Raw genomic sequence first — 12,729 nt, 5'->3', positions numbered from 1 at the left:
AAAATCCTTCCGGTAGGTTGTCCCCCAATATCGCTCGATCACTTAAACAAAAATGTAAGGACCTCAACACGTCATTACGTAAGCCTAGCCTTATTAGGAGGCCTTTTCATACGTATATAGGAAAATTTTTGAAATTTGCCACCTTCGACTGTAAGGAATACTTTCCGTGATTTGATGTGGAAACATAAGTGTAAGAAATGTTTGCCACGATTTGATGCCGAAAAATATGTGTAAGGATAGGAGAATTTTTCTTAAAATCAAAATTTACCATAGTTGCCAACTTGCCATATCATTTTCCAATTGTTTGGTGTAGTAGAGAACGTACTGAAGCTTCATTTATGTTTAGATTTTCCATGTTTACCCAAAAGTGGTACAAGAAATAAGGCTTGTGTCTTTTGATGCCATGGGAAGCTCACGTTGGAAGTTCCTGATTTCACTTTTTGATTTTCATAACTTTTCCATGTTTGATTTCAATGGAATTTCCATAAAGTGATTCCCATGAAAACTTACCATAATTTGGTTCCTATGAAACTTACCATAATTTAGTTATTTTCCATAATTTGTATGAATCAAACTTTCCATAGTAATAATTTTTCATAATTCGTAGGAACCAAACTGATGTCTCCATGTTTTGAAATCTATATATACCCACGTTCCCATAGTGGTTGTATATCGATTTACGCATCGTCAAGTTCAATCGAGTCCATCTCTCCTAGGTAAGTCCTATGCCCAACTCTGATTTTCGTCACTTTTCTGCAACTCGACTGTGATAAAAAAACTCATATCTCATTGTAGGAATACCTAAATCATGATCCATTTGATTTTCCAAAAACTAGACTCGTAGATCTAAAAGATATCCGAAAATCGCGATCAGATAGCTCCTTGATTCGCTCAGGTGATTTTTTGAATTCGGCTCAAACTTCTGATGAACTGACTGCACCAGCTTTGTGCGGCTTCACTAAATAATTCATATCTTGACGTAGGAATAACAAAATAACGAATGGTTTGCAGTGTTGGAAAGAAGAATCGTAGAGATATATTATATGTGAAAACCACACTTCAATTGCATATGTATTTGTTCTGTTTCTTATTCAAAATCAGCCTTCAAGTTCTGAAAACCACTAATTGTATCTGCTTCATGTAGTTTCACGAAAAATCTTGAATCTTAACTTAGGAATAAAGAAATCACAAACGATTTGCGGCGTTGGAAAGAAGATTCATAGATCTACATCATATACAAAAACCACAATTAGATTACATCTATATTTGTTCAGTTTTCTATTCGAAATTAGCCTTCGAGTTCTGAAAAAGAAAAGGCTGATTGTACCAGCTTCATGTGGTCTCATGAAAATATTTGTATCTTGACTTAGGAACGACTAAATTACGAGAGGTTTGTGGTGTTGGAAAGAAGTCACATAAATCTGTATCATCTCCGAAAACCACAATCAGATTGAATCATATAGGCTCAGGTATTTCTTCGAAATTAACCTTCGAATGACCCCAAAAATCTGAAGTTGCAATCTTTGTATTGGAGATGCTCTTACCAAATCTAACCTTTTACTTTTAATTTTTTTTGCAGATTTTTTATACAGTTATATAGCTTTAATTCCACAATATGATGCAATTTCATGACCATAATACGCCGCATCCACATCTAAAGATAGTGAGCGACCAACGAAATTTGAATGCCAAAATTTTAGTTTTGGAGGTTTAACCTCTGGCAACCGGCATCTTCTTGCTTGATAGTGGATCGTCGGATGAATCTCTTCAACTTAAAGAATGGTCCCAGATGGATATCAAAGACATCATGAAAAACTTCTCGAGTGAGGCTATTAGCATGGATGCTCCTCTACTGAAATCCGTAATTCATATAGAAGTCGCATCCGCCGAAGAGGTGTTTCGATAATTGGAGTGTTTTGCCTTCTAGCTTTGGAATCGTCGGTTACACATCTGGATACTGGAAATGGGTAGAGGACGTGTTGTCCCGTTACAAGGAGACTTTGGAGTGCATTAAGATTTATGATGCCATACATACTTCTTTATTCTCATATGACTATGATGACAATGTACTTCGTGCTTTTTGTGAAATTTGGCGTCCATATACAAATACGCTTTCTATTTTCATTGGAGAAATGTCCATATCAATTTGGGATCTAAGGGTGATTGGAGGTCTTCCTGTCCAGAAATCCTTTTATGACGAAGTCATTCCCTCAGCAAAGGTGTTGATGCAGTCGAATACTCAAAGAAAATTGCTTCTTCCCAAAAGTTGTATACATTTATTTTCGGTCTTCTATAAATTAGCAAAAGGTGACCTCCATGAGGTGTCCATTTATGATTGGGTGAAGTTCTGATTTAGAGGACCAAATAGATACGCCGATCCTCCGCCAAAGGTATCAAAGGTACGAGCCAGAAAGCCAAGGTTGAACCATAATCCTTCTGAACACATTGACATGAATTTCCTACCACGGACCAATGAGGAGAATGCCCCCTTTGTTGAACTAGGCATGGAAGAGTCACTTAGAGATGAGAATAATTTGGCAGTCTTCCTCGCTTGTTGGCTCTGCAAATTTGTGCTTCAGAACAAGAAAGTCGACTATATGCGTGCTAGTGTTTTCAAAGTTGCGAGTTTGATGGATTATAGAGAGAAATTCTCTCTGGCAGTCCAACTTCTTACAAGTATATATTGCGGCTTGAGAGACATCTCTACTTCTTCAAATTTGAGTATGGAAAATACACTATTTAAAGTTGGGTAGGGGAATATTTTTGGACCCATCATCCTGTCGGTAACTCACATCGAACCATGTCCTTATGTAAGATCTCTAGCGAGAAAATGGCCAAATGTTTCAGTTTTGGTGACGCCCAAGAGTTATTTCAACAAGATGATGGCATTGCCTCCATCACTTGGCATTGCTACAAAGTAAAGATTTACACCTTATTGACAACGATCAACTCTCAAATTCCTGGAACGAATTTATCATAAGCCTTCGTTCAGGCTATGTCACCCTTAGAAATGATTCAAATTTCTTTGTGGAGTCCTATAGCCCTACGAGGTTTAGTTGACAATTTGTTTTTTTCCAAGATATTCCTGGAAATCTTATGCAGCAACCGTATGATAGTACATTTTCAACATTAGTGCAACTTTATAATTCCTCCTTTCGTCTTGGCACTTCTTCGAAAGTCATCTTTCCGATGCACCCATTAAAAGGTGCTCCCTTAATGACCCACGAATATGTGGACAAGTGGCCAACTCATAGGACAAATCCTTCAAAATGAAGCCACCGTAATATTTTGAAAAATTCGAAGCAAGGCCATATACCCATGTCAGCTAAAGGGGTTTCTACTCAACCAAAAGAAAAGATGCATTCTTCTTCCAAGCTTGGGGTGAAGTTAAATGATACTCTGCAAGCTGCCAAGACTAATATGTAAAAAACCGTAAATCCTATGACCATGGATTTTATAAAGGTTAAATTTCTTGAAGTTATCTTTCAAACAAAAAAGGAATCTCGTCATTTCGATGCTCCTAATCTAAGTTTTTTTGAAGCTATATATATATTTTTTGACATCATTAATAAAATGAATAAATATAAACTACACTTGGAATACTTTTTGAATTCAATACATTATACATATTAAGCATTTTTCAATATACATTGTGAATATATAACAAATATATTTTTAATACAATAATAGATTCCGTTAATAAGAGAAAAAAATAAAAAATAATTATAATAGATTTTGAATTCAATACATTATATTATAAACATGTTTTAATGCACGTGGTGAATATATAATTAAAACATTTTTAATACAAATGTACTATAAGTATTATGTGTGAATTTCAAACATTCTAGTACTATTCAAATTAATTTACGTTATTAGAAATATATTATATTTGTTGAAATAACAACAATTGAATTCATAGCAATGTATAATATTGAATTCTAATTGTAATACATTTTGAATTCAATATATTATACATATTATAGAGATGTTTCAATACACGTGGTGAATACATAACTAAAATATTTTTAATAAAATAATATATATTTAGCACCATTAATAAGAGAAAAAATAAACAATAATTATAATACAATTTGAAATTAATTTATAATACATATTATATGCATCTTTCAACGAATGTGGTGAATATATAATTAAAATATTTTTAACAAAAATATATTATAAGTATTATATGTGAATTTCAAACATTTCGATATTATTTAAATTTGTTTTAAATTAAAATAATTAATTATTATTTAAAAAAAGAGAAAGAGAAAGAGAAAAAATAGATAAAAACAAAAAAAAAGAGAAGAAGCACGCAAAAAAGTGGAGGGGAAGGAGGTAATGAAATAATTTTAATTATTAATTAAGATAAATATATTATAGATCATAATAAAAAAATATTTTAAAAAAGAGTAATTATTAATCTAAAAAAATCCATTTATTTTATTATTCTAGAGAAAACCCCAAATATATAGTGCATATAGCATTATAGCTCCTTATTGGATATCAGCCCAATTTTTATTTTTATTTTTATTTTTCGTTCATGGCTTATTTCAAACTACTCTCACCGTCTTCTACTGTCTCCGGTCTATTCTCCGGCGACTCTGACGAGATCAAGTAGCAAAACTGCAGTCTCTTTGTCTTCCACGTTTATTCCAAGTGTATCAGTTCAGTTTGAATTTTGAGAAATTCAAATCAAATGGAGCATTGATGTAAAATTTTGGTGGGTAAAGCTTGCTTCTTTCACTATTTAGGCAGATCTCATTGTGAATTTTGAGTATTTCTAAGAGAACCGGTGCTTTCAGATTTTATAATCGGATTTCGTGGATTAAATTTTCTCATTTAAGTACTTTTAGAGTTCCTACAAATACCCTCTCTTTTTTTCTAAAAGGGAACAATTTAGATTCGATTGCTAAATTCTACTACTTTGCGATGTCGGGGCATAGGATTTAGTCCTCTTTCATCTTTGTGCTGATGCCTTTCATACGTATTTTCTCAATTATCTGATTTGTTCAGATAAACATTCTACAATTGGTGTTGAAGATGTCTTCAGTTCAAGATCCGTTTTATATTGTCAAGGAGGAAATTCAGGAATCTGTAAGTGAAGTAAATCTCATTCGTCTATGTTTTACTATTTTATATTTCGATTAGTGTATTGTTCATCCTCTTGAATGGGAGAGATGTGTAGGGAGGCTTGATGGTAATTTTCTGTCATCCCCACCCCCTCTTTCTCTCTCAATGTGTTTTTGGGACAATGTAGAGTTCTCCTAGTCTATGGAATAGTATGAAGGCTATTTTATGCCAGCCTAGTGGCTTATTAACTTACACCATAAGGATCTATAGTAGACACTGATTTTTGTGTCTTCACTGCTGTAAAATATCTGTTTCATTTTGTATAGACTGTTCAAGCTATTATGTTAAGACTGGTGCTGCATATTATGTATATGCAGGCCATGGCTCTGTATCTCTGTTGCCTATTTTAAGTAAAAGAATGGTCCTTTAGGTAGAGTAGATACATTAAAAAAATCTCGCCTTCCAGTAATTATTTTTTTCTATTTATGAAATATCATTCTTTCTATAATCAATAGCATTGTTTACAGAGTAAATGATCTATATGATGAAGGTTACCAACTAAAACAGAAAGTTCATACTACAGGGCTTCATTAAGGTGTCTTTTTTTTTGATGAATTATTAAGGTGTCTTCTTTAGACATATTTGACAGTTGAAAGAACTTTGTCTCCAAAGGCTATTTGTCAGCATCATGTTAACTCTTCTGGTGGTAAGAGAAATATGAGAAAACGTCCAGTTCCTCTCTAGCTTTTTGCAGCACAACTCAACGTCCAACAATATTCTTGCCTCATCGGTGAATCAAAAGAAGAGGCAATTTTGCAAGCAGGATATCAGTGAGTAGAAAAATGATGTATTGTTGTGTCAAGTGCTACTGTTCACATAGCATAGGCCAGGTTTAGTAACAGCTGGAGTGGTCGACCGTTGACTATATTTAATGCAGTTTTTCCAGAACCTTGATGTGTGCAGTAGATATATATGGATAACTACAAGTCAAGGATTCAGCCATTCAGATCCAAAATTCTTTCTAAATGGTCTAAATATTATGTAAGATTCCAGTATCACTGCAGGTGTATTAGCCAAGGGACAAACCATTTCTATTTTAATTCCCATATGAAGCAATGACTTTAAAGAATCAGTGTTGTTGAATGGGGTTAAGGGAACTTCAAATTGAATCTAGCAAGATGGTCAACGTAGATGGGATGTATAACATAAGGTCATAGTTGAAATGTTGAATTAGATTGTATGGAGTTTAGACTATATGGAGGTTCCCAACATATGTGGCTAAATGACAGAGATGGGATGAATAACATAAGGTCATAGTTGAATTAGATTGTATGTAGTTTAGACTCTATGGAGGTTCCCAACACGTGTGGTTAAAAGACCTATTCTTGAGAATAGGGATAGATGCAAGGACTCCCAGGCGGTGTCTTTTTTTCTGAAACGAGGGAAAGAAAGATGCAGGAAAGGAAAAGGTTAGGGAGGAGGGATTTTAAATGGGAAAGACTAAGGGTTAGGAAGACAAGAGTTCCAGTACCAGTAATTTGAGAAAACGCTTTGCTGCGGAAAGCTCAGGTGAAAACTTCATTAGTTGGACAGACACCCAATGGAGAAGAGATATCAACTTGGAAAGACAAAGGGTTAGGAAGACGAGAGTTGGTGCAGATTTTAAAGCATTTTCTTGGGTGTACTGGTTTAGTTAGTCTTCATGCCAATGGAAAATTGAATCTTGGATGACTCCTCTATTAATTCAGTCAAAACAAGCAGACTCGAACAAATGGTATGCAGGGCCAAATTCATGTATTTGATGATGCCTGATTCCAAACTATGCTATTTTTTCCTTAAAGAAGCTACGCTTTTAGGTTAAAGATAGACTTAATAGCCTGATTCCTTGGCGTTGCAACCATAGATGGGATCTTTGTAGGTAATCAGATGGTATCAAATGTGGGAGAAAGATTGGAGATGGAGCTCCATGAATATGAAAACACAGGAAATTTGGAGGAAGGGGTGTACACAGAAATTTTTACATTTAAAATTGTGGAAGTAACACCAACTAGCTCGCAAGAGACATGCAAGAATTGCTGTCGAGAAGAAGATGGGAGATATTATGCTCTACTTCATATTGTAAATGAAGTTTCCCTTATTAAAGAATTCTGTTCGATCACAGAAAGTTGTTGTTCTTGTCTTTCAAAAGATCTCCTTAATAATGCCAAAGCAGTCACATGCAAACAAGTAATGTACCTCTTGAGGAAGGAGTAGCGTGGATGTGGTTATTAAGAAAGATGTAAAGAATAACAACTTGTGATGCTTGGCTCAGGCACACATCATTGGTTTGACCGTGCCCCAAACATAAAGCCTGGTTTTTAGAGGAAAGGGTAGAGGGATGAGCTTATTATCCACTGAGTTTCGAATTGTGCACCACACTGGCCCTCGAAGATATCTCTGTCCTTAAAAGAAAGTAAAGGGTAAAGGAAGTCATTGTAGCAACAACAACAACAACAACAACAAGCCCAGTATAATCCCACCATGTGGGGTCTGGGGAGGGTAGAGTGTACGCAGACCTAACCCCCACCTTGAAAGGTAGGGCGGTTGTTTCCGAAAGACCCTCGGCTTAAGCGAGAAGAACAAGAGAAGAAAAACAAGAAAAACAAGACATAGGTCAGTAGAGCCAAGCATATCGAAAACAATATAAAAATATGAATAATAAGAGCGAGAAAGTCAGGGTAGGAAAGACCGGAAAGAAAGGAGCATTAACTACTATAGATAAATAGGATACCCAAAGTAAACCGGCCCAACAAATGTAAGTAGTAATCAAATGCAGAAATCAAACGTTAATAGACAAATGAGCAGATCTCAAGGACCAAAATCAGAATATGCTGATATTTGAGGGAGAAAGAGTTATGTTAACTATTGCATAATTTAATATCCATGTATTATGAGGGTAATATGTTCTTAAAATAGTGTAAATGTACCATATTCCCTATATGGAAGGGCCAGAAGGACACGTATTAATTGAATGTTAAATATGCTTAGTCATATTATCACAAGGACCAAAATTAGAATATGTCAATATCTGAGGGACTAAGAGTGCAAATTCCCTGTTCCCTGTCAAAGATAAAACTGGCCCATGAAGAACCTCAGCTCACCAAAAGCTCAGAGGATAACATTAAGAAAGAAAAAGGGGGATGGTTTACCCAAGGTGGATTCAAAGAAAGAACAGGGATATAAATAGGGGTACATTTGTAACACCTATGTAATTTCTGGAACCATCTAATACCAGACAAGAATGTGTGATTACAAAGTTCAACTGAGCTGAGCTGATACACTCACATCCACATATTTCTAGCACATAGTTACCTTTTTTGGCAGTTTCTGCTATCGTTATATAAATAGGCATGGAGATCCTACTATATTGTGCACATCACGAAATTGGAGAAATTGTCAGATAAACTTGTCGGAAAAGTAGTAAAGATAAGTTGAAAAGCATACTCAGAAAAGCCCGGTGCATAAATCCAGAGCCACGGGTGTCACTGCTGAACACACTTCTATAAAAACTTTTGAATTACTCTAAGAATGAAAAATAAAAGGAGAATGGAAAAAGGGGAAAAGACGATGGCCAAAAACCCGAGCCCATTCATTTAAGAAGGGGAGGATTTCGAAGAAGCTGAAGTTTCATGATAATTCTGAAGGGTATGAACAGAAGAATAAGGTAGGAAACAAGATCTTGGAATGGTCAAATGAACTTCAAAAAATCGTAAGTTGTAATGTAAGGGACATTAGTAGTCTTGAAAAACGAAAAAATATGAAAATGTAACTACAGATATTGAAGGTGGATATTTATTGCCTGCAAGAGAGAAAATGGGAACCTGGGGATGTGAGGCTAATTTGGGCAAACAGATCAGTTAATCACTCTGCATTAGAAACACATGGAAGTAAAGAGGATATTGTTGTTCTCCGGGACGTGAGAAAGTTTTGGAATATTGAAGTTGATAATTCTTACAATTTGAGCCAACTATTCAGTTGGTTCATAACGGATTTTCAAACTGTCTAGTTCACCATCAAATGAGTGTCAAATAACGTGATTTTCCAAGTATCAAAGCTTTCATTCATTCATTCATTCATTGGCAAGTATTCTTTGTATATATCCTTCACTAATATGTATACAGAAGAAAATTTTTGGCATGGCTTGGAAAATAAGCCACAGGGTGCAAATCCCACAATAAATGCATAATGATTATACTTAAAGATTAGGACTGGCCTTCCATCTTACTAAGCTGCCACTTCCAGATACAGCAGTCAGAGTCTAAATCTTTCAAATACCAGTTAGAAGTTTCTTCTTTCCCTTATATATTCCTTCTGTTTGCTGGAAAGGCCTCAAGTGTCATTCATCTGCATCTGATTTGATTTGAGAAGATTCTCTTGGAGCTCAGCGATGTTTATTGTGTTTCTCTTAATATGCACATAATTCTTGACCCGCATGGTTATATATTGTTCGCATAGCATTTTGTAATTGACCAGAGAGTATCTGAGAGACCTGCTTAGCTTTTTTCCTATATCGAAGACAGTCCTTTCAATCTTTTTCTCGTAAGCTATCCTGTTGAAAGGGGGGAAACGATGATAGAAAGCTAATTTTGGAATTTTCTTGTGGTTAGATTGTAGAAAAATAGAAAAGCAAGCAAGATAAATTGAGAATTTTCTATCCTTTTTACTGTTAAAAATTAAAAAAAAAAAGATAAAATTAAGAATCTTTTTCTCGAATTCGAACCTCTTAACAAGCATACCTTTGCATAATATTTCCTTCTCAAAAAAAGATTTTTTCTTGTGTTAGAATCTGTTTGTTCTCAATCTTGCTGAAGTTTGTTGTCCACAGAGTCTAATACTCTTGAAATTCCTGCTTGGTTAGATTGACAAGCTCTTGTCCATGTTACATCAATGGGAGCAAATTCCTGCAGATAGTGGTGCGCATGTACATCTTACAAAGGAACTTCTTGCTACATGTGAGAGCATTGAGTGGCAGGTATGTGCCAAAACATGGCCCTTAAAACATGATTAATTGATATTTATTGCTCTTTGTTTGTTAAATTCTCATTCTATGTCTTCCTTTATCTGTACATGAATGAATGATGATGCTTTCAGAGCCAGATGCAATTACTTCTTTTATGTGTTGCACCTGTCTTAACTCTTAAGCTGAGGTTATGAATTTGTACTGACAAATCTGTCTGATTTTTTCCCTCAAGGTAAAAATTAGCTTCTGCGGATGTGATTTGATATTGATCTTCTGCAACTTTAACTAACCTCATTTCCTTTTATCAATTCTAAGTTCCTGTTTTCTTGATGAGAAGGTGGGTGAATTGGACAAAACAATTGATGTTGCAGCGAGAGATCCTTCTTGGTATGGTATTGATTGTATTGAGCTTGATAAAAGAAGAAGATGGACCAGCAATGCCCGTGCCCAAGTATAACTGTTAATGCCCCACCACACACACACACACTTCATATTTATTCTTTTGTTCCTTAAATAAAAGAGTGAGCCTTTAACTAGGTGGGAACCATGAAGAAAGCAGTAGTAGCTGGAAAGGATTCAAATGGGACGAGTACATCTAATCTTAATGGAATGCGGCGAGAACTGTTGAGACTGCCAGATTCTGATCAGAAAGAGCGATCCAATGCATATTCTGCCCGAAAGAATGATGACTTCATGTCATCAGAATCTGATAGGCAATTACTTCTTATGAGGTAATCTTTCTTCCGTTTCTTTGTTTATTTCCTCATTTATCATGTTTATATTGATTGATTTTTTCCAATCTCACTGAAATTGTCGAGATTGATGCGTAGTGGTTGTCACTGAAACTGTTGCATGCTGTTAATCCATTTATATTTGTGAGGAATCTTCTTAATGCTTTCTCAATTGTGTTATGGAATTCTAACCCATTGATTCTATTTGTTGGAGGAGAATATGTAACATCAATCTCATCAATATCTTTATGTCCTTAGTCATAACCATTCTGTCTTTGTCCTTTTAGCTTTCCAATTTTTTCTACTCATTTTCATTTATAATGGAATAATTTGATGTACTTATTACTGTTTAGCACCTACTAAATTATGTCAAGAAGACTTTAATTAACCATAGAATTTAGAAGACGTGGCAGAATCTTGGATCCATCTGATATGGTTGCAATGGCGTTCTCATGGTTTTCATTTCTATTTATTCTTAGTCATCATGTAAGCTGTCAGAAAGCCTGTTTTCTTTAAATAGCCTTGGGTTTAGATTGGAGTTTTTTCCTGGGGCATGTCTGACAACACATTAGATGCCTTGTGCAGGCAACAGGATGACGAGCTAGACGAACTTAGTGCTAGCGTAGTTAGAATCGGAGATGTTGGGCTCACCATACATGATGAACTACTTGCACAGGTCAGATTTGTTTACAAGTACAACATGCTTAATCAGTGTCTTGAATTTCTTGGTAGTTGACAAATGCAGCAGCTTTACTGATTTTCTTAATCTTCTGTTGAACTCCTTTCAAGTTAAATACCAATATATGTTCCTTGCAGGACAAGATCGTAAATGAATTGGGTATGGAGATGGACAGTACATCTAATCATCTTGATTTTGTTCAGGTGAGATTGCTAGTGCTTCTCTACATCTAACCGTCTTGATTTTGTTCAGGTGAGATTGCTAGTGCTTCTCTAGTTTTGCAAAATTCTACATTTGTTGAGCGACTTTGTCACCTGTTAATTGTGGAAACCATGATTTGGTGCAGAAAAAGGTGTCCATGTTAATGAAGAAGGCCAGCATCAAGGGACAGATGACGATGATCTGTTTTCTGATAGTCTTGTTCATTGTTCTTTTCGTTCTAGTTTTCTTGGCCTAGTTTCATTTGTTTTCTGATAGTTTGTGTATGTATTGTTAGGAAATAGCTGTCTTGCATATATCCATCATATATGAATTTGAAAAGAAAATTTTATAGAAGTACACAACTTATAAAATCATATTTTCTATTTGTCCCTGCTGTTTCAAAATATTTCAATAATCCCTTATTTTATATTTTTCTCTCCAACCTCTTCATACATGACTCTTCGTATTCTTCTAGAATATCTGATGTGATAAATTTACTCTTAAATTAAAGGCTATATTTCCGCGTCCGTTTTACAACTTTCTTTTTCAAATTTTGTTCGCTATTATCGAAATCTAAGAAAACAACTGAAGAATTTCTCCTTTTCATATTTCTTCTTCTTTTTAAATTTTTTCTGTTGTAGAAGTTCTTGGGATTCATCTTCATTGATATTGGTGCTAATATGGACTCTAATCCATCGTTCAGTCTAGGTATTACACAAATAGGTCATCCTCCTCAAGTCACTGACGAATCCCAAATTGTTCATGAAACTGGTGTTCGTCCTCAATCGAGAAAAGATGTACAAACAAAGAAAGTTTATCAAAATCAAGAACTTCCTCAAGTTGATCCATAGAGGCGCGATTTCGATTCGGTTGAGTTAGGATTTCATGAAAATAGATCTAAAAAAATTCATGATCCATTATTAACCTTGAAACATCAACAGGAGGAATCGAAGAAATCTGCTTCTACAAGTTCAAAATTACCATTAAAAAAATAAGATAAGTAGAAAGGGAAAAAAATTGAAGCGGCAAATTCGCGCCCTTCT

General features: G+C 35.0%; 1 protein-coding gene and 1 long non-coding RNA gene across 4 annotated transcripts; both read left to right on the top strand.

The window, feature by feature from the left end:
• Positions 1-687: 687 nt before the first annotated feature.
• On the top strand, positions 688-2,208 carry LOC129888376 (uncharacterized). The gene is made up of 3 exons (XR_008766645.1): positions 688-716; positions 1,371-1,469; positions 1,580-2,208. It is a non-coding gene; the product is annotated as an uncharacterized LOC129888376 (long non-coding RNA).
• A 2,310-nt stretch (positions 2,209-4,518) lies between these two features.
• LOC129889345 (syntaxin-61-like) lies at positions 4,519-12,128 on the top strand. 3 transcript variants are annotated; one of them, XM_055964610.1, is made up of 8 exons: positions 4,519-4,726; positions 5,020-5,100; positions 9,974-10,087; positions 10,413-10,526; positions 10,613-10,788; positions 11,392-11,482; positions 11,623-11,688; positions 11,832-12,128. In XM_055964610.1, exons 2-8 carry the CDS (start codon positions 5,047-5,049, stop codon positions 11,940-11,942), a joined length of 726 nt encoding a protein of 241 aa, XP_055820585.1. In that variant the 5' UTR covers positions 4,519-4,726; positions 5,020-5,046; the 3' UTR covers positions 11,943-12,128. The 3 variants fall into 3 exon arrangements, with proteins under 3 accessions (XP_055820585.1, XP_055820583.1, XP_055820586.1); XM_055964608.1 differs by having other exon boundaries at positions 10,613-10,806; XM_055964611.1 differs by having other exon boundaries at positions 10,613-10,806; positions 11,623-11,737.
• Positions 12,129-12,729: the final 601 nt, after the last annotated feature.

Source organism: Solanum dulcamara, chromosome 5, assembly GCF_947179165.1.
Source record: "Solanum dulcamara chromosome 5, daSolDulc1.2, whole genome shotgun sequence".
Lineage (NCBI taxonomy): Eukaryota > Viridiplantae > Streptophyta > Magnoliopsida > Solanales > Solanaceae > Solanum > Solanum dulcamara.
This window is presented reverse-complemented; position numbering and strand designations above follow the sequence as displayed.

Excerpts from the sequence above, each read along its gene's own strand:
- LOC129889345 (XM_055964608.1), top strand. The coding sequence starts at position 5,047 with ATGTCTTCAGTTCAAGATCCGTTTTATATTGTCAAGGAGGAAATTCAG. Across the intron at positions 10,527-10,612 it reads CCAGCAATGCCCGTGCCCAA|GTGGGAACCATGAAGAAAGC; the intron begins GTATAACTGTTA and ends GCCTTTAACTAG. Across the intron at positions 10,807-11,391 it reads AGGCAATTACTTCTTATGAG|GCAACAGGATGACGAGCTAG; the intron begins GTAATCTTTCTT and ends TGCCTTGTGCAG.